Source organism: Odontesthes bonariensis, chromosome 10 (genome assembly GCF_027942865.1).
Source record: "Odontesthes bonariensis isolate fOdoBon6 chromosome 10, fOdoBon6.hap1, whole genome shotgun sequence".
Taxonomy (NCBI): Eukaryota; Metazoa; Chordata; class Actinopteri; order Atheriniformes; family Atherinopsidae; genus Odontesthes; species Odontesthes bonariensis.
Window position 1 is genome coordinate 25,620,453 of NC_134515.1, and position 21,596 is coordinate 25,642,048.

The 21,596-nt window shown below is 40.8% G+C and overlaps 1 protein-coding gene across 1 annotated transcript in view; it reads right to left on the minus strand.

The window, feature by feature from the left end:
• Positions 1 to 20,588, minus strand: part of LOC142389794 (cadherin-4-like) — a 277,273-nt gene extending 256,685 nt beyond the window's left edge. The window contains exons 1-2 of the mRNA XM_075474898.1: positions 20,338 to 20,588; positions 18,960 to 19,071 (exon numbers count right to left, since the gene is read on the minus strand). Of these exons, the coding sequence (XP_075331013.1) occupies positions 18,960 to 19,071; positions 20,338 to 20,394 (169 nt within the window). The 5' untranslated portion in view covers positions 20,395 to 20,588. The remainder of the gene's footprint in view (positions 1 to 18,959; positions 19,072 to 20,337) is intronic.
• Between the last annotated feature and the right edge of the window lie 1,008 nt (positions 20,589 to 21,596).

Consider the following 21,596-nt stretch of genomic DNA (forward strand, 5'->3'; position numbering starts at 1 on the left):
TATGTCTCCACGATAACATTTAACGTTTTATGTTACTCACTTTTTGTCCCAAAAAGGAAGAACCGTGCCTATAATCTGTCTTCATAAAAACATTTAGGTTTCCAAAACATGGCAATTATCTCGACCGTGCACAGACAGACTCACACACAAACACCAAAACACAACAAAGACAGAAGCAGGGAGAGGGGGAAAGAGAGACAAAGAACAAAATGAGACGGATTGAGACTGATAAAAAATGCAGGAAGCTGGTTTAGTAGTGGTTGCGATGTCACCAGGGAATTCTCACAATTGTTGACTTCCATGTAGAAAGACAATGAGTTCTGCTTCATTGACTTCTACAGATGCAGTGATGCACAGTAATTACCGCAGCTCAGACAGAGGAGGTGCTACCATCACAAATACTCAGCACTGTGGAAACCAGTGCACACATTTCAAACACAAAAAGGCTCACACGCGTGTTCCTCATAAGTTTATGTTTAACTAATGCGCACGGGCATGCAAGGAAATATACACCAACAAGACTGAGACTATTCTTCAGCCAAAGATGGAGAGGAAGAGTAGATGTAGTTGTAAGTGATAGAGACGGACAAACAATATCACAGGGAAAGGAATGCGAAATAGAAACGGGAACACAGAGACGGACAACTATGAAAAAATGAGAAATGAGTATCCCCAAACAATCTAATCTGTCCTTGAGTGCCCTCCTGCTGCAGCATTGTTCTGTCAGAGCCCGATAAGTTGGGAGGCGCTGCAGTGAATGAACAGAGAAGAGAAAAGAAAAGAGAAAATCAATGATAAGAGTCTCCACTTGCCACAGTAAAGAACTAAGGTGTGTGTGTGCGTGATTGTTTGGGGGATGGGGGGAATCTGACTACTCTGAATAAAATAAAAACATGAAGTCATCATAAACTCGTCCCAACTTTCAATAAAGTTCAAACACACATTTGGATTTCAGGGTAAGTTTACTTTGCGGCCATGTCCTAAGTGAAAAAGAGCCCATTTCCTCAAGTCCAAGATATGCAAATCACTTTTCCCTTGATGAGAACACTTTATGCTTAATGTGCAGACATCCCATCAGATATGTGTAATATATACAACCTCATTGTCTCCCACCTCAGGTCACCCATCCAGGGCCTGCTTAATTCATTAAACTCTATCTTAAGTGACTGAACTGATGGACTTCAATTATATGAAAAGTTTCAGAGGAAGTGCTCCAATACAATTACCTTTGAGCTCTGGTATCTAAATTAAAGTTAAATATTTAGAAAATCTTCCAAAGGGTGCGACAGGCATGGGGCTGGATGTTTTATGTGTTTATTTCCAAGATACGTCTGACAGCAAAGATATCAGAAAGCATGCTCATAAGTACATGTTCAGGTTTAAAATCTGAGACACACACACAGAGACACATCAATAAAGAGCAAATGGTGGATTCACATATGTCTCCTTTTACAGTTTTTTTTTATCAAATATAAATGTGATTCAAGTGTTTGTATCGAACAAGAGTTGGAATAAAGCCAGTTACAATCAGTGACAGAGAAGTAGATAATTGTGTTATATGAAGGACTCTGGACATAAAGGCAGAGGAAAATAAGATAATGGAAAAAAATGGAAGGAAACCTGGGACAATCACTTATTGATCCATTCCATCAATAATGCTAATTGCCATCCAGTTCTTGCCTTTAGTCAGATTGAAGGGAAGTTGATTGCCTCAAGCTACGAGTCCACAAATTCCGCTTTGTTCATTGTTGTTAGACAAGGCTCAGGCACTTCTGAGGTTTGTTGGCGCTGTCACTGTGCGCAGACCAGAATGACAAGTCAGACTTCATTCCAGCTTCATTTGACGAATCAACAGGAATGCTTGCTACATCTGTCTTGAGAAAAATATAACTAGTGCCTGACGCGTGAGATGAAGAGTGGAGCGAGGCAATTTTTCTCCGGCTGGCCACAATCGATCTAGCAAACGACTAAAGTAGATACATAAATATTTACAGAGGAGTGCAGATGGCGTGTGACAGCTCAGTTCAATCTCGCTAAAATTAATGCTGCAGCAGCTTAGCTTTTTGGTCAAAATACACAATTTCACTAAGCATGTGTGTAACTAGAGGTTATGAAGAATGTCTGAGAGATGGCTTTGGTAAGCAGGCATGTGTCAGCTCTTGGTGTTGCTTTTTGGTAAATGAGCATGTGGCACTGTTCTTATGAAGGTTAATGCTTAGCTACATTTGCTTTAATGAGAACACAAAAAGCATGTGTAATACTTTATCAAGTCAATTCTGTCCCAGTCCTCTCAGTAAGGCTATAGTTGTCACCTACAAGCCCACTAAGCTGCATTCTTACGTAGTCATTTCACATCATAATAGCTGACAAGGTTTTGCTTCACTTGGTCCCTCTCTTTGCAGTATGAACTGCTCACCACTGCTCCACAGTTTTGATTGACAGATATTTAAATGACACTTTGAAAGATGCTAACATACAAACCCATGAACTATGAGGAACATTAGATGTGGAGTTAGTGTGTAACACACCGTATAGGTCAGTTTTATAACTCAGAATTAGATGATTTCCCACTGCTTAATTCTTCTATCGATCTGTCATAAACACACATTCACACCCAAACACACACGTAGGGCTACATGCTCTGGCAGGCGGGAGGAGCTTCTTTGTTTCTTGGCATAGATTAGTGTTTCAGCTGTGAGGAAAGGACAGCCCAATTTGTCAAGAGAGTGCGTGGAGTTAATCACATCAAAAGAACTGCTACCCAGACTAATATCAGTCCATGAGCAGGACGCCTCATTCATTAGTCTGCAGCTGCAGGACAAATCACTTCTCTGCTGACAGACAAAAAGATGATGATGCAGTAAAACTTGTTGCGTTCAACTGACACGAGATAAACAATAAAAATGTGCGTGATTTGAAGCGCACGATGTGGCATTACATTTAACTTTCTGAGTCTTTTTCCATGCAGTTGCTCTCACTGCAGCAGCCATGTGCATGCCGACTTACACAAGCCTCAAAGACCCTTTTCACTTTTTCTCTATGCTATATTTTCATTTAGAACAACTTAGCCTCTGATATCCCATAGTAACTTAATTTATCAATCATTACTTTGACTGAATAATTACTTTTTGGTTAAAATACAATACAATGTTTTATTATTTACAACACTTCAATAAAAAATAAAACTGATTTCCTGTATTGTACTATGCTCTTTGAAACATGCCGCTCTTTGCATACTTTATTTGATTGAATAATACAGAATAGTACAGACATGGCCACAAGAATTACCAACAAAAAATAAATAAAGGGGAAAAAATTAAGAAATTCGACAAATTTACACTAGGAATGCAGCCATGCACTGAAAATAAAAGGGAATAGTAATTAATACACAGTCAAATTTTCAAAAAGTGGTCCTCAAGTTTCTGTTTTGATTCAATCAATTGGGCAATATGTCAAATTTAGTAACATCTATTTCCAGAGTGGCAGATTCCAACCACTTATATAGGCGTTTTCCTCCCTTTCCAAGTTTGGAAGAGAAACTAACATGGGCACTAAGAGTGGCAGAATACATGATAAACTCCACAGAAGAAAAATTGCACCATCTGTAGATTTGATTGACTCATTCTAAGGTGATACCAAAGCAAGTCTTATTTTCACGTATTTCTACAGCTAAGAAAACACAGATATGGATATCATATTGCCTTTCTCTCAATTAATCTTCATGTTACAGACTGAAACTTTGAGGGTACATTTTACACAGCCTGACAAATGACCGGAAACCTTCTTCACAGCAGTATGTTACACCCGAAGGTCTCTACAGCATGATGTTTATCTTTTCTAAATAAACATCAGCCAAACCATATATTACTAGATTTGAATCCATTTTGACAGAAAACACGCACACTCACAATTACAGGTTAAAAAGAAATGTATAAAAAATACACACCTTCCATCTGTCTTCTCAGATTTGTGATGGATCAATCGAGCCAGGCATGTAGCTTCAACCAGCGTTAGGTGTAAAAGAGCTGTATTAGCGGCCTGACTGCATTGATCCATCACAAAATAGAGATAAAACCAGATGGAGGGTGTTTCTGTCCATTATGTGAGCCCCTGCTTGTGGAGTTTTCTCTACTTTGAGAACGTTAGCATCTGCTTTTGCACTTCTCTCAGCTGCATCATTAGTCTCTGCCTAAACCAATTTTCAGATTTTTTTTTCTGTGGAGACAAAGGAGATGGCATCATTTCCTGCAACTCCTCGCTAGAGCTTGAGAGCTGAGTTACTCAACTCCTTTGGATTTGGATGTTGCCACAGTGTGTGCAGTGCACTCATCAACACAGCGCCAACTGATCAGCCATTAAATTTGTTGCCAGCTCTTGTTAAATTATTTTCAATCAATCTAATCGATTTGTTGTTGCAGACCAAAGATGGGGTTTGGGAGAAAAAGACAGAAGATGTGCCTCTGTAGTATAAGAAGGAGCCATCATCTATGGCGAATATCTTACCCTCTGAGCTATAATGGAACTGAGTTGTACCCTTCAATGCAGTATCATTTGTCTCTATTTTCTCTATCCAGTGGACATCATATCTGACTCAGCATTTCTTCTTAACTTCCTCTGAGAAGAGAAGCCGTCCTCCAGGGTTTTTCAGGCCTGAGATTACAATTCAAGTTGCAGACAAGACTGCAGAAGTAGCAGTCCACAGCTAGTCTCCTGAACGGAAATGATGACAGTTTACTGGGTAGAACCCAAACCTCAGAGATGCTGATTAACTTAACAGAGCCATTCCACGGAAGCATGTCAACCATAAGTATGTAGTCTAACGTAGAGCCAGATAACATACAAGCCGAGAGGGATTTCATTTTGAATGTCATTGTGTTGTCTTTTTCTTTCTCCTTTTCTTTTTTTTTTTAATTGAGACCGTGTGATTTTGCTCCCCTTGTGGCAGGTGAACTTCTCTCATCGTGGTTACAAACTGTGTTGTTGTGAGGAATTGTAGCTCGATGAGGAAAAGCCTCCAATCACCACACCAATGAGTTTCTTTGTTCTGTTTAACTTCTTCATTTCCTTCTCAAACAATGGATGAGAATGACTTTCTTCAAATTTGACCTCAACATGCAGCCCTGATTTTTACATGTTTGCACACAAACAAACAGTTTGTGATGCGAAAAAGAAATAAACAAAGAACACATTTCTCATTTCAAACCAATTTTCTTAAAACCCAATGTGAACTTTCAAATTGCTGTTGCAAAGCTTTGGGATTTACCAAACTATGAATAATTTGTGTATAAATTAAGTGATGGGATAATGAGAAAAGCCACGCTTCTGTGATGAGAGGAAATGGAACGCAGCAGTGGCCAATCAACTCCTGAAGATTAGAAATAGAATCAACAACCTCACCTGACATAAGAAACATGGGTGGGATAAAAAAAAAACATGACTGGGCAGTGGATGAGCTTTCATGGTGCTGGTGTGTGACCAGCTGTAAACGAAGGGGCAGGGGTTTCATGTGTGCACATGTGGAGATATGCTAAAAAAGATAAGATGCGTTGCCTCCTTAACCGTTTCTCCGAGCTGCGGGGGATTTTGTTTCTCTGTTCTCTCCGAAGCTTTGAAGCTCTAATGCCTCTGATGTGTCATCTGTGTCTTGCCTTCCGTGTTGTCCAAAGCACGCCTGCTCTGCTCATGAGTAGGATGATGTGACAGCAGTGCAGCCAGCACACAGTGGGAAGGGTGGCTTGGCTTCTCTTTTGGAACAGGCGCGCTCTGCTAATGTAAATTCATTAACAACTTGGTTCTGATGCGACACTTAAATAGTAGCTGGCAGCTGTGTGAGGCGTACCATTTTGTCAAGATTGCCCAGCAACAGCCATCTAAAGTGTCTGCGTTTCCAAGAGAAATCCAACTTTCACAGTGGGGTGTGCTGACATTTTCTTACATTTTCCATTTGTGACTGTGCAAAGCTATCAGACTGAAAACAACTTTATCATTCGATAAGAATTAGGCACAAGGAAGAAGCTGAATGATGGACATTACTGAGAGTTTAAAGGATCTAGATATGGTTAGGTGCTAATTGTAATCAGCAGTGGTCCATGAATGTATTCAGTGAAATCACCCAAACAGTATAACATTTCCTTGTTGCATTGGCATCTTCTCGTCCCAGTCTTTCCTTCTCCTCCAACAGCCTGGAGGTGTCTGCCTGGGAGGCACATCAACATATATATCTCCCCATAGTCTGACTCTTTGCCACTGTGGCAAATCAATTCTTAATAAACCATCTGAAGGCTTCCTCTGCTATACCTTTCATTTCCCCTCCTCAAAGCTGCAGGGCAAATTAGCCTGCCAAGAGGATGATAGGGAGCAAGCAGCAGAAGAAAGCAACAGAGAGGGGGATGAAAAACGATCCCGCACCTACAATTAAATTAACAAATCGCTGTTCTTAATTAATCTGGGACTTACAAGCAGAACTGTAGGTTTGAGACGTGACTGACATGGCTAGAGCTCCCTGCATCTGCTTTTGTTTGTGCTGTAGGGGAAGCAGAGAGAAGTCGAGGAGGGAAGGAAAGGCAGATGAAAGCCTAATAAAAACTCTCCACAGAGCCCCCTGAGCAGAATAGCGTGGCTGTTACTTCTACTCCTCCTCCCCTCCTCTCTTTGGTTTCCTCTTCGTCCTACTCTCTTATATCCCTGTCATTCCTCCCTTACTTAGGCTTTCTCTCCTCCCACTCCAACTATCTCTATCCCTCCTCTATCCTCTGTATCCCACTTCGTCCCCCTCTTCCCCCTTCCATCTATTTTGCTGGCTCTGAAACCTGTTTGCTAATGAGGTGTGGGATTGACAGCTGGATTACACAATTGCTTTACAATCCTTTAATTTCTCTGTTTAGGACCCCCCCCCCCCGAGACCAGAAACTTGCCTCCTGCCTTGTGGGGCAGTCAATAATGTGTGTGTGTGTGTATGTGTAGTCTCTGTCTGGTTGTAACTAAAAATTTCAAAACCCAATTCCTAGGAGGGCAATAAAGCATCCATTATCTCTACTGTGCAGAGGCCACCAATACGCTCATCATCCAGTCAGACCACCGATATTTCCCTAGAAGGGCTATAAACATTGATAATGCAAAGGCATTCTGTACATTCATGTCCAAACTTCAAGCAGTAGTCCAGCATCCCCTTATTAGCTCAAAGCTGAGCTAACATCGTCTTCGCTTGAGCTTGGCGACCCCTCTAGTCCTTCTCCTACTCCACCATTTCTCCTTCCCCCACTCCCTTGCAGGAGCTTTTTCCCTCTGCGGCCACGGGATTCACTTTGTTTTGATCATTCTCAGATGGAGCTCGACAACTTATCTGCTACTCTACATTCTCCCAGGCCCAGAGGAGGAAAGTAGGGCCTTTTATTATCCTCGCTCTTTGCCTCTTCCTCTGATGTGTTGAAAAAGACAATACTTAGATAGGGAGAAGCAGAAGAAAGTCTGAATAGTGTGCTTTAAAAAAAGCTTGTCGGGTCCCAAGGCTTAAAATGGCTGACTCACTTGGCATGGAGTTTGACAAATAGTATTACAAGACCTTTTAAGCCTTACAAGCAGAAAAAATGCTGCACTGATAGAAACCAATCTTCAGCATTCAGCCCATGGCTCGGACTTCCATAGAATGTCAGCAAACACACAATTACACTTCTTCACAGCAGTTATGCACTGTTGTTTAGAATACCAGCTTGAGACAAATATTTTGCATTCCTCCGATTCTGCAGAATCTTAGTGGAAGTAAGCCCTCCAAATTTCAAGGCTCATTGCCGAATGCAACAAACAAAGTACTCGACTGCAAAAATGCTGCAACCTGCTGATGTATTATTTGACTCTTTATATTTGTTTCAGTGCGGTGGAATGATCAGTAATGTAATTCAAATACCAATTGTGTTGGCTTCTGCTGCAAGGTTCCAAAATGGGCTCAATACAGTGCACTAGACCGCTCTGTAAGCCTGAATCAAAGAACCACCATTACTGTTGCTTAGAGAAGTGCAAATGTAAACTGAAAAATTGAGTGCTGTGTGTGCAAGTTACTGAAAACTCTCTGAAAACCATCGTCACAGCAGTGCCCATCTGACATTTTCTTTGCTTATTATTAGCATTTTATTTAACAAGAGAGACATTTCTGAGTTTTACACTTTAAAATGCAAGATTTGAAAAAAAAAAAATGTTCTGAAGTTAAGTCAACATTCGTGGATGAACAATAAACAAAACGGCTGAATGTGACCATTGAAAACAAGAATCAATCATTTTGGGAGATATTTTTTTGGTAAAAATTGACTACTGATTCACTCTAATGTTATTTTTCCAATTCAGATAAACACAGAGTTATTCTGCACTTTCCTGCAAAGAGCATTGTTCCTCCTTCTTAAAGCCTGCAGTTAGTTATTTTCTTTTATTGGGTTTGGCAGTGTAAATGTTGCCATCCCGTACAGGCTAATACTCAGAGCCGTGGTTAATGCCTTCACAGGTCTGCAACACACAGCTCAAGTGTAATTCACTGTGGTGGATCAACTACACTAAACATTATCAAACTTCGTCACATTTAACGAGGGCACTTATCAAATTACAAGTGAAATAGATGATCGGCTAAAGATTGGTCTCTCAAGGGAAATCCGTCAACATGTTTGATGATTACTCCATCTTTTGAGCCACATATCAAACACATTTTTAGTGAGTCAGCTCTATAAAATCCCAGTTTTATATGAATTCCATCCATCCATCCATCCATTTTCTATATCCGCTTAATCCGTCGGTCGGGTCGCGGGGGGGCTGGAGCCTATCCCAGCAGTCAAGCAAGCCACACAGAGACAAACGAGACAAACAACCATACACACACTCACGCCTAGGGACAATTTTAGAGACACCAGTTAACCTAACATGCATGTTTTTGGACGGTGGGAGGAAGCCGGAGTACCCGGAGAGAACCCACACATACACGGGGAGAACATGCAAACTCCACACAGAAAGGCCCCAGCCGGGAGTTGAACCTGGAACCCTCTCGCTGTGAGGCGACTGTGCTAACCTTTATATGAATTCTTCTTAGAAATTTCATATCCTTAGTTTGTTCTTTTTTTAAGTCTCACGTGTTATTTTACTATTTCCTTCTCATTGTTGGCTTATTCTATGTGTTTCTGTTTGTCCGTCAGCAAGATTATGATCAAATCCAAATCCATGAGACCTAATCGAGAGGTGGCTTGCGTAAGAAAGAAACCGTTTCATTTTGACACAGAGGAGCACTTAGTGCCCTGAATGAGTTGGCAACAGGCTTTTAGTTCAGAGGGGTTTGAATATCTTTTTAGGGTGATCGTTAATAACTGAGCGCTGCAGAGCTCAACTCCTGTCCGCAAAAGAAACAAAGATCAATATGTCAAGCCGTATCTACGTGTGGTTAATAAACATGTTCATGCATTCATTAGACATGAACAATCCTTGGAAATAAATGAGATGTCAGTTATTTATCTTTTAAATTGCCTGACAGACTTTCAAACAACTTCTTTCGGCCAAGGAAGTGTTTCGGCGTGCGTGCACTGCTGTTGGGAGTTTATCCCCACAGGAGATGATTCTCTCTTACTTATCAATGCTCTACCATACCATTTTAATGGAAAATTGCCTAAAGCCTGTGAAAAGTAAACATGTTGTAGCGACAATGGGGCATTTATTTTGACCGAGGACATTTTCACACTGGTTATCACGTGGTCTAATGGGACTGATAAAGGAATATTTATGCATGTATTTTTTTGTTTGTTTTAAGTTGGTTTGTGTGAAATACACAAGAGTAGTTCAGTGTCTTACCTGGACCAGACATAGCTCAGTGTGTTCTTAGTTGTAAGAGCGAGCGAGGCTATTTGCTTCTTACAAAAGGGACAACAGAATACTCGACGAAACCCAAAAAATGTCCATGTCACAACTCAGTCCATGCCTCATCAACTGATAAATATATATATTTATCAGTGATATATATCAATATATATCACGTTTTTTACTTATTTTGGCTGGGGTTCCATTTAAGGAAACATCCAATTGCAAAAAAGGGGTTTGGGGGTTTTGTAACATGGTTTAACATTGTGAGAGTAAGTCAAACTAATGCATTATGAGCAGTGGACCAAAACCTATTTCAAATTTGTATATGGGACTGGCTTATCCTAAAGATACTCTAAAGATACAACTGTTCACTAGAATAATAGTATTTGACAGTTTATGCTGCATGTAGCTGTAGGGAATAATGAAAAACAAAGAAAAAACAATGTAACATCCAAACACAACCTCTGCATACTGCCTAGCTACCATCTACCTCTGCATCAAACTTCAGGAGGCTTTACGAGATCCCACTTTGGGAAATTAATAAATATCAACAAAAAACAAAATCTATCTTGACATGAATCAACTGACCCTGTTTGAAAAGACCAGGGCTCCTCTGGAAAAGCCTTTGTTAACCCCTGATTAGCGTTTAGCCTGTTGAACGGTGCAGACCCAGACAACATGGGACTCATCATTGTCTTACGATTAATTAACATTACTGGCACTCTGTTTGTCGGCCCCCAACTCCTCAATCCTTTTCTCCCTCTGCTCCCCTGTGCTCCTCTCGGCTTCCTAGTGCAGAGGCTATGATTTTTCTGTGTTCTGAATTTAAGAACTAAATGGGGAACATTTGCAACGGGTTCAGGACACAATTAGTGATTAGCAGACAGCAATGTCTTCTGAAGGCTTCCATCCTTCGTTTCATCCTCCCTTAACAAAGACAAGGGAGCTTCAAGCAAAGGGAATAGCATATGAGGCTGTAATGCTCTTGGATTTTTCCTGCCCACGGACGGATCACACACTTCTGCTGTTGATCAGAAAAGTGCAAGAAATGGACAGAAGTTTCATTAATTAAATATAATGATCTGATCTCAGTCTCCAACTAGGAGAGTGGTGAAAATACTGAACCATTTATCATAATTTTTTCATGCCACTGTAATGAGACACTTTCATGAGAATGGCTCTAAATGAGATTTTGTCTATGTCTATTTTACTATGTTTTGTTAGAAGAAAGTAGAGCTAAAGATTTTTGAGAAGAGGAGAATTATCCAAAGCCAGCTCATTCATTTTTAATTTGGTCAACGCTAAAAGAGTAATAAAAATACAAGTCTGAAATAAATTAAGCTTCAGCTACAAAATGGTGTCGCTCTTGTCTTTTCCAGTGCCACTGAATGTCTTTATTACAGAACACCAACAAAATAAAAACGGATGGCGCCGTGATAGCTGAATCATCACTTTATTGGTTGCCTTCACACTGGCTTAATTTGTAACTAAATCGATTAGGCTCTAATTAAAATGCTGCCATAGACAAACAGAAGCAGTGAAGGAAGAGTGAGTGGGAAGGAAGAGGATAGCACAGTGTCTGTTCCAAGGGCAAAGCCACACTGGAGTAGTGTGTACACAGGGAGGGAGTCTGAAAATCTGAATCCTATTAGTTTAAGAGGGCCATTGTTTTTTTTTTACGGTTCCCTGTGTGAATTTTGCACACATTCTCATTTGCATTTTGTCACATTTCTGCTGCAAGGTCACTGGCCCCTCATGTCAGTTTTTAATGCACCGGTACCCCTTTAGCATCAATTTCCAATGCATGGGGAACTGAGCTACAGCTGCATATGGCAAGTAAGCCTTTTTTTGGCGGTAAGTGATAAACCAGCTGCATTAATAGTAAATAATGATGGGAAAATGTCATTCTAAAGTGCTGGGTTAATGTTACCAGCCCAGGCTGGACACTGATGTCATCCACTTCCTTTTTTTGTCTTTATTTTTGTCTTTCTTTGCTACATTACTGTAGCCTACTACTTTGTTAGGCATTAGAAGTACTTGGCAAAGGTCAGGGAAACTTGGTTAAGATACACAATAGAACTTATTCTACCGTGAAACGTTTTGCTGATATTTTCCCCGTTGCCAGGTTGACTGTCACTTTACCAGCTCGGGAAACCCCGCACACCCACAGGCGATGCTTTGGGTATACCCTCTGTGTTCAAAACAGATGCAAAAGGCTTGTGACATAGCGGTAGTGTGTTGATAAGGGGGGAGAACAGGTTGATTTCGGGATCTATAAATGCCTGTCATGGTCCTGCTTCCCATCTCTTATCCCACCATCCCTAACTAAAAGCAGCAATATGATAAGAAACATTTCTCTCTCCCTCAACTTCCCCCTCTACAAAACTCCAAAAGGGACCGAGCTGAAGAACAAAGCCAGAGTGACTCTCAAGCAAAGAGGAAACAACCATGCAGGTTTATCATTGTCCTGCTGATGTAAGCCCTGTCTACTATGTAAGAGCAAAAGAACAGCCCGGAGAGCGCTTTGATTTGCTGTTTCTCCATTTCACAAAAGACAACAGGGGTAACTTGCAGCAGCTGCTCTGTAGATTTAATCTATTAGCACCAACAAAAAAATCTCCATAACCTTAGACAAAATGTGAGTCTGCCTTGTGTGTGTGAAAAATAGGACATAAGTGTCCCCTTGTCATCATACAGCTGTTGGAGCCCACACATACCATTTGTGCATTAAAGGGCTTGAGTCCAAGCAAAGTATTTAAAAGGGTTTAATGTCTTCAGGAGGGCCATAACCTTGGTCCTGTAGAACCCCAGAAGGCTCATCATACCAAGGCAGGAGGTCTCCTAATGTACCAAGCAGATGACAAGGATGCAGAGTTCACACATAGCGCAGAGCAACTCAATCTGCAGGAAGTCTCACACATTTTTCATCCAGTCTCCTTTTACTTTCCTCACTTCTCTCCTTTGTCCCTCCTCTCGAAACAAAGGGATTTGATGTCAAAAATACCATGAAAAATAATGGCCTCCACCTGCTTTCTATTCTTCCTCATTTTCCCTGCTTGCCTTTCTAATGACCAGCTTGGAAAAACCTGGAGATCTGCTATGCCAGACAACTGTGTCAAAGCACATGGTTCTTTCAGCCAGAAAATGCACATGCTAAGCACACAAAATCCCATAACCGTTACACAGCATGGTTTCTCAAGCCTAATGGTATTAATCAAAAGGCACTCTTGCAGGTGTACTCCCCTCATACCTCCCTGCCTAGTTTACCCCATAAACCCATCATAAACAGACTCTAACAGGTAAAGAATCGTTCAGCCATGTGGCTAATTCATCAATACGAGTCATCCTGGAAAATCCACAGAAATTCTTCCAAACTGTTGCATGCAAACATACATTAAGTACATCAGGAATGAGGTTACACGCTACAGCTCCCTGAGGTCTGATTAGCCTTTGGCCTCAAAAGCATAAAGCAACACCTCACTGCGTCTTCACAGCCTCCCGAGACAGCCAACAAAAGTCTGCCTGATAGATTTCTGTAATTGATAACCGGTGAAAACAGATGTGGCTGCTCCTGTGTCTATCCCCACAAAAATTAGCCATAAACCATGAAGTGGCTCAAACAGATGGTTAAGACTGAATGTGGATTTGTGTTGTTGTGTTTCATTATAATGGAGTTCATGCTTTTATATGAGGGAGATGAGAAACAAAGAGAGACGTTTTGGTACTTTGCAAAAGATTAGAAAACGTTAGATACTATGATTTCAAAGTAGATAGAGAGATAAGATAAGATAAGATATAATCCAGAAAAATAAAGATAAAAAGAAAAGAGGCTGTAAACCACACAACAATGTTTATTCTCCTTATATAGGCCTGTCTGCTATTGACTCAGATAACACTGCAGGCTACGCATCATGAGATTTGGGGCCAAAGGTAAACAGGAAATAAAAAACAATCTAATTCAGTTTGAGGGTAAGGGGAAAGAGAAAAGTGATGTATTGTCCATCCCTATGGAGCATGTGAAAAGAAATGGCTTATTGTATTTGAGATCCTATGAGTCATTCCCTTCAGCAGACTTTAGTCCCACATTATCAGCATCAGCACCCCGAAACACTAACGAGTGTGTGACAGCTCTGATTTTGGGGAAAAGGGCAAGAAATGTTCCCCTTTGTTCTCTGTTTATTACCTAAACCCAAGGCAAAGGACCCTGTAAGGGAATTTTTTGATGGTGAGCCATTTTTCATATGAAAATAGGTCTGTGCATTAAACTGGGGTGAAATTGATACTTACTGTATATCAACTTCTGTGATGCAAGTTGAAAAATTATGTACGGAATACAAAGCCTACAGCAAAGTACGAGCCTGGCTATTGGATTTTGAAAAATCACCTAAAGCCTCAATGGAAAGCTTTTCACCAGCCAAGGCGAGTGAGACTCATCACCCTGGGCTTTCTAGATGTCCGCTGGAAGGGATCTTTGGAAATATTATATGGGAAAAAAATTACAGCATTGAGCAATTTGTTTTAGTCCAACACAAAACTCTCTCATGGATTCTCTGTCTATTCAAGAAGTGTGCATAAAACTAAGGACGCTTTAAATGCGATGGAAATAAGGTTTTACCGAAGGGGCAGAGAGATGATGTGGTTCACAAAGGCAGAGCGTGGATTAAGTTCTACATGGCAACAATCGAATGATGAATCTCACTAGCAGCATAAAACAGATGTAGAAATCAAAATCGTATGTAAGGGGTGAGAGTGTGCATGCTATGTGTGTCTGCGAGAGAGAGAGAGAGAGCTTAGTGCATCTGAAGATGCCTTTCTGAGCACATTAGCACCGCTGAGCCAAACCAGGTGGGTTAAATGCAGATAGTCACGTTAATACATCCAATCTGGTTCCTGAACTACTGCAGGGGTCTCAATTTCAAAGTTGAGTATCTGAGGAGTTTCTTAAACCACAACGATGACTGAAGGAAAATTTTCCATTTCCTTCCTGAGAAGCTCTGCTGTGGATGTCAGCATTCTTAAAGCTGAGGTACTGACATGTCCTACAGTGGCACATCACATGTCAGAATTCAGCAAATCTGTCTTACACTTCACTTTCCTCTTTTTTTTCACCTCACATACACACACACACTCAAACACACATCCACAGTTACACATGCAGGAGGTGAGGGCTGCCACAAGCAACACCACCAGCAACCCAAACAAAGTCCAAGGTCAGCAGAGTGAACTCACTGAGCTGAAACCGTTATTCCTGGTTTTCATTACAAGAAACAGAATCAGCATTGGGATACAGGGACACATGGGACAAGGTTACATACACTGGCTCTGTTTATCAGTGTGACAACTGACTTCTTTTGCACATGTCTGAGAGAGAGCAAGAATTTAGCAAGAATCATGCTCAGTAATGTCATTTCATAGCAGAGAAAACAGTTCTGAGTGTAACTAGTATTCATGTGTGTGTGAGTGCTGAACAGGCTGTCCTACATCCAGTATGAAGGTGTAAAAGACGGTGGATCCCCCATGTATTGACATTGTCATAAACACACATACGCAAACACAGCACACACACCCATGTACGCATGGCATCGAAGAAATCTCTCACCCTCTAAACCCATTATCTCACCCCATAAATCCCCTGCCTCTCAATTATTATTATTATTTTTAGGCCACATTTAAAACACAGTAACCAATTTGTTGGAAAACTTCAAAGAAAAGACACTTCGATTAAAAATGATCTGAGTGCAATTTTCTATGGTTTAGTGGATGGTGTATATGATATTGGGACATCTACCAGTTTCTTTAGGCCCTCACCTACTCAGGAACTGCCGTGACCATGAAAAAAGTGGAAGGCTCTATAGGCCATAGCCAGTATTTGATATGTCATTCAAGGTAACTAGTAACAATGCAGTCTAACAACTATCTTGGTGTAATCCGCAGAAAGGCTTAAAAACTGTGAAATTATTTCAATTTCAGAACTCCAAAAAACACAAAATGTGGTAAATTCTACTTTATGTTGATAATGCAACGACAATTAAAAGAAACTTCAAAAAGTTGGGATGCCCATTAGCTCAACTGGTACTGAGACTTAAGCTCCTCAATGCAGCTGTCCCGGGTTTGAGTCCCCCGCTCAGGCCCTTTGCTGCATATCATCCCCTTTCCCCCATTTCCTACCAAGCATCTTTCAAATAAAGGTCACAAGTGTAAAAAAAAGAAAATCCTTAAAAAAAAAAAACACCTTTAAAAAAGGAGCTTCCCTTTCTCTCATCGCCCAAACAGGCTGTTCTGTAATGCTATTTCTCTAAATATGAGCACTTTTTGTGCTCAAATGAAATAGCACATTGAAAAAAAATCCGAGCTTTGTGTCCTCTTAATTCAATTTACTGTGAATAACTTCCATGACAGTAGCAAATCAGCATGTGTGTGGCTGTGACAGTAAAGTCTGTGTTTCTGCACACATGATGTGAACCATGTCGTTCGAACTAAGACTTCGCCAAACAAGCCGAATGCCGGCTGATTGAGCCGTGCATCTCTAATACTGTGTGTAGAATTTAGAAATGCTTATTGAACAGACTGTGCTTATCAATAAAAACCCTCAGTTGGCGACAGTGCGCAGAATTTTTAGAAAGATCTAAATGAGCATCACTGTTCATTAAAAGAGGATTAATCGAAAACAAAGTTTGGCGAGAGTTTTAATGACTCATCAGAGGGCTGAAGATGTAAATGACTACTGACTATAATAGAAAAGCAAAAGCACTGATGAAAACATGAATAGCCGCCTTAAAGTGAAAGATAAAATGTAATAATGAAAGGGAAATTAAAAACCAGTTCACACACACATAAATATGGTTCCATGGAAATGGCAATATAACTCTGCGGTGAGATATAGCTGTGGCTTTATCATCATATTTGCAGTGACGGTTTCAAAAACAAAATCATTCTTTTACATTTTAGGCAATTTGGCACATCAGAGTTCCTCAGAATTATAAAATATGAAATGTTACAGACTCCTCCTCCCTGCTGACCTCATGTCTGGACCCAGACATCCAACCCATCATGGCCAAGGTCCTAGTTCTGTCCTTCCCATTATTCCCCCTGGTGGCTCACATGAATAAATTTATGCTTTTGTGTGAGTGTGTGCATGTGCGTGCATGAGTGGGTGTCATTACTCCTTCCCCCATCTGACGGTTTTGGGTTAAACAATGTTATTATTAAAGGCTTTCCAGAGCCGCTTCCTGCCTGCCATCAGTGACACCCTTACCAACTATAAATCAACTGCCTAAGCCCTGTAAATCACACTGGATGGAAGTGTATTTCACACACAAGATGTGTGTGAGTGTGCACCGGGCCAATGCAGCTGTGCTCTCAGACGCACGTGAAGGCGACAATGCAGCTGTGAAGGCGTTATGGCAATGATGAGCACAGACAAAACTAATGAAAAATGTTAAATGAAAGCATGTGCTTAGATTGTGATTTAACGGAATATTGTGAATGAATTACAAATCTGTATGATTTATGACCAGAGGCTGTCTCAGTTTACTGTGAGTTGATGTTTGAAGCTGACTTTAGCGTGGCTTGTATTAAAGGAAAAACTTAGTGCGCAGTATAAAACACACCAAAGCACCTGCTGCAAATTGATTTCCTAATTCAGAAAACATAAACAATGCAAAAGCATGTTAGACTACTAAAGATTAGTCAGAGAGAGAGAGAGACGATTTCACCTCCCGGAGACCAAACGAGATAAATGATGCTCTCTGGAATAAATGGCTCCTGTGCAGCAGTGGTGGCTCCTTCGATTGTTTGTGATTGTGTTGACACCCCCTGCTGGTCTGAAGACATCACTACCACACTAAGAGCAAGCTTGTTGTCAGTGATAGAGTCCCATTTCCAATTTCACTCCCAGCCAGGATACAATACACTGAAAAACTAAAACAAGATCTAGTCTAATATCACTTCAGCTATGAACAGGCACATTTAATCTATAGCTAGTAAAAATAAATTATGTGCTCTATTGGACTGTATACACTCTCTTCTCAAAACAAATATAAAAAATATATATATATAAATGTATACATATATATAGAATATATATACAATATATATGCAATATATATATATACATTTATATATATATATATATGTATATATATATATATATATATATATATATATATATATATATATATATATATATATATATATATATATATATATATATATGTGTGTGTGTGTGCGCTCGTTTGTGTGCGTGTGTGCGCTCGTGTGTGTGTATGTGTGTCTCAAATGTGCAAATGTAAGGAGAGAAAGTCTAGACGGCTGTATGCCCGCCAAGTCTCTCACAACTAAGGGGAGTGAGAAATATATACAGCGCAGCTGCCGAAGACACAGCCGACCCACAAAAGAGCTATTGTGCGCCCATAGCAAAACAATACGGCTTAGCTGAGCTAGGAGAAAAAAAACCATTGGGATCAATAGAGAATTGCAATTAGCCCACATTGGCAGGAGCAGTGCCAGATTAGACACAGGATGTCGATTCCATTTCCTGCACTATCGGGCCCTCCAACTTGGTTGGCTCATTGTGTAACTGAAGCAACTCTCATGTAAGGCTCAGTAAGACAATGTAGAGTGACAATGATAGTGCTGTACGTTAAATGACTGCAACAAAGACAGAGACAATGACAATGACAAAAAAACAAACTGGAAAGTTGATGAGGTTTAACAATAGAAAATAATAGTAACAGTCCATGGTGTCATTATGGTGGTTTTTTTTTGGGTTTTTTTAAGCATCTGGAGTGTTATAAATGTTGCCTTATCTACGTACACTTTCCATAAAAATGCAAGACGTGTTTGTGAGCCCCTTTGTGTGGAGGAACAGCACACCAGTGTAATTACTCCACAGCTCTGAGCTGCTCCTGTTGGCGGTAATTAAACTCCTTCCCAGTCTTAAATGTTTGGACCAGCTTGAGTTAAATTCATCTTTAAATTTTTCAGTTCACAAATCTGCCACTGGTGATGCTTCAATAATGGGCAACTGAAAGAATACATGTCTTCTTAAATCTGCTCTGAAAAAGGAGGGAGTTTTATTTGCGCTGTGAATACTCTTGACAAAATGTAAAACACTTGACTTGCGGAGGGCTTACCTTTGAGTATGCCCTGGCCTTGCAGTGCATCCCTTGAAACCAGCACAGAGTAGAAGCTTTGAGAGAAGCCAGGTCGGCAGGGATCTCTGGAGGCATGCTCCCCATTATTCATCTGGAAGAAAAAGAAAAATACAGTGCAAGACATCGATGAACATGGATTCAATTGATTTATTTTTGTCTCGCTGGCCCTGAACTATAGAAAATGCAGCATACAAAACAGCAGAAATATATTCAACAAGTTTTTCAACTACAGCCCCTGGGTAGGAGCGCTGCTGATTAAATAGTCCCTGAGCCCAGTGTCTGAAATAACAGTGTGCTGTGTAACTCGCTCCATAAAGAAAGCAGCCCAAATTAAATGTGCACATTAAGCGCCACTCTCACAAACACACATAGCACACATTCACACACCAAAGAAAACTGCAGGAATGCAGCATAATCCCCCTCACCACCACCACCACCACCACCACACACACAAGCACACTCTCACATATGATAGGTCTTAATCTCGGAGAGGGTCCAAAGGAATGAGGGAAAAGTGCGTAACGCAAGTGTTTGAGTGGGTGTGTGTGCGTGTGTGCGTGTATACCACTCAAACGACCTGCAGACAACTTTGCACCCAACATTTAGAACTCGGTGGTGGTTAAATTAAACGATCTGACCCACTACAAGTCACCATGGCACGCAAGTCTCTTACGCGCGCGGACGATGTAAAGGCTAGCTGAACAAAGAGGAAGAGGAGCCACCTCACACTGGAGCCTTTAATTTAAGGAGGAAATAAAGCAGGAATGGCATATATTTGACACATTTTCCAAATTTTGAATAAAGCGGAAGAAATGCTTCTGTCAAACGGAGCAAAGAGATGGAGTCGTGGGCTCCTCGGGGCGCCGTCAGGAAAGGTTCCGACTTAAGGTTGTATTTATTTTATGGGAAAAGACTTCAAAGTTGAACTTTTTTTCCCAACAAAATTAGCTCTTTGGTTGAAGATTTACTAAAAGAGAATAGTTGCAGCTAAATCAAGCAAGATAACTTAGTTCGTTTCCTGAAGGATAAAGGCATCACCCTGGTGAACAGATTTTGCGTAATTATAACTTGTGTAGGACATTGCTGCCCAGCCTTAAGCCTGGTGGCAATTTAAAGCAGACAACATCGCTAAATCGCTAAGTCTTACTTTTTATTTGTTCTTATAGGTTAAAATTCATCAGGGGACCAATTAACGTAGCCTACTTGTGGGAACATAACCACCAGCGATGCGCTGATGCTGCAGCACACCGCAACGACTATGTCTCACTGCGTGACTTTCTTCGAGCTTTCTCGATGTATCACGAGCTTTATAAAAAATAATGAAAAAGAAACAAAAAGAGAGAATAGGAAATCTCACCCAGAACGTGTCAAAAAGAAGGGCTGCCGTGAGGACCACAGCGAAGTCAGTTCTCATTGTGGCGAGCAAGCGAGTTAAGGCTGCCTGGACAGGGAACCAAAGAGAGGGTCAGTTCGTGATTCTTCTCCAGCGATTGTTTAATTTCCAACCTCCTACTTGGTCACACAGTTCGTTACGTCCCGTCTCGCGCGCCGTGAGTGCTCTGCAGCTCTGCTCCGAGTTCTCCCCGGCTCCCTCGTCTGCAGGTGAGCGCTCCGCTCAGCACCAAGGCGCAGCCAGCGTCACTCACTCCAACCCCTCCTATCAGCCGGTGCAGGAAAACTCCACACACGCACTTAAAGACACACTGGTTGGAGCCATTTGAGCCAAATAAACCACACTACTGACCCCTCTCAGAGGACTTCGAGACCTCCTTCCTGTGGCGAAATGAAAGGCTTGGGCAGTTTTATGGTTGCAAGTGAAACGGTCAGTGTCTTGCCAAATGTGTGGCAAACCCATTACTAATGGCCATCAAACTTCACTCATCAAGCACTCATTCATAAGCCTGCAGCTTAGACATATCTTCATTATTAGATTTTGACAATCACAGTCAGCCCACGCAGCAATATTTGCTTTCTGTTATACCGATTTATTAAAACGTCCCCCAAGATTATATTTGAAGCAGAAACTGCAGGTAAACCAGATGTCACGTGTCCACATAACCTCCAGCGTCATCTGTAGCATAAACACAACAAAACACCACAATATGACTTATTAATAGCTATGGCTAAAGGTTTTATGACGCAGTCATGAGCAGCATAAAGATAAAAATGATCCGTCTGCGATAAAAGCGTTTATGTCTGTGTGAGGTATTTGATCACTTTTTAGGATTTTTTATTTTTTTTTTAAACAATGTCCCGGAATAATATTCAAAAGCCGTTTGTCTTTATGTACAGATGCAGTTAGGCAGAGCTGGACTTACCTTGCTATAATCTCTCAAACAAATCTAACACTGCTTCTGTTTCTGAGACTGGGACTACAAAGGAAAAATTTCATCAAAAGAAAAGTTTAATAAATTGCAGTTCAAGGTTTTGAATTAGAATCCAAATGACTCACAAAGAAAACTGAATAGCTCTTTAAATAAAAAGTGTTGAATACGCCATGGTGCAGAAATACCTTGGGCCTTTATAAATGTGTTACCTGAAGTTGATTCCTATTAGCTGGGTGTTTGTCTGAACTGTCTCCTGACTACGTGAAACCATTTCCTGGCCAATAAACAG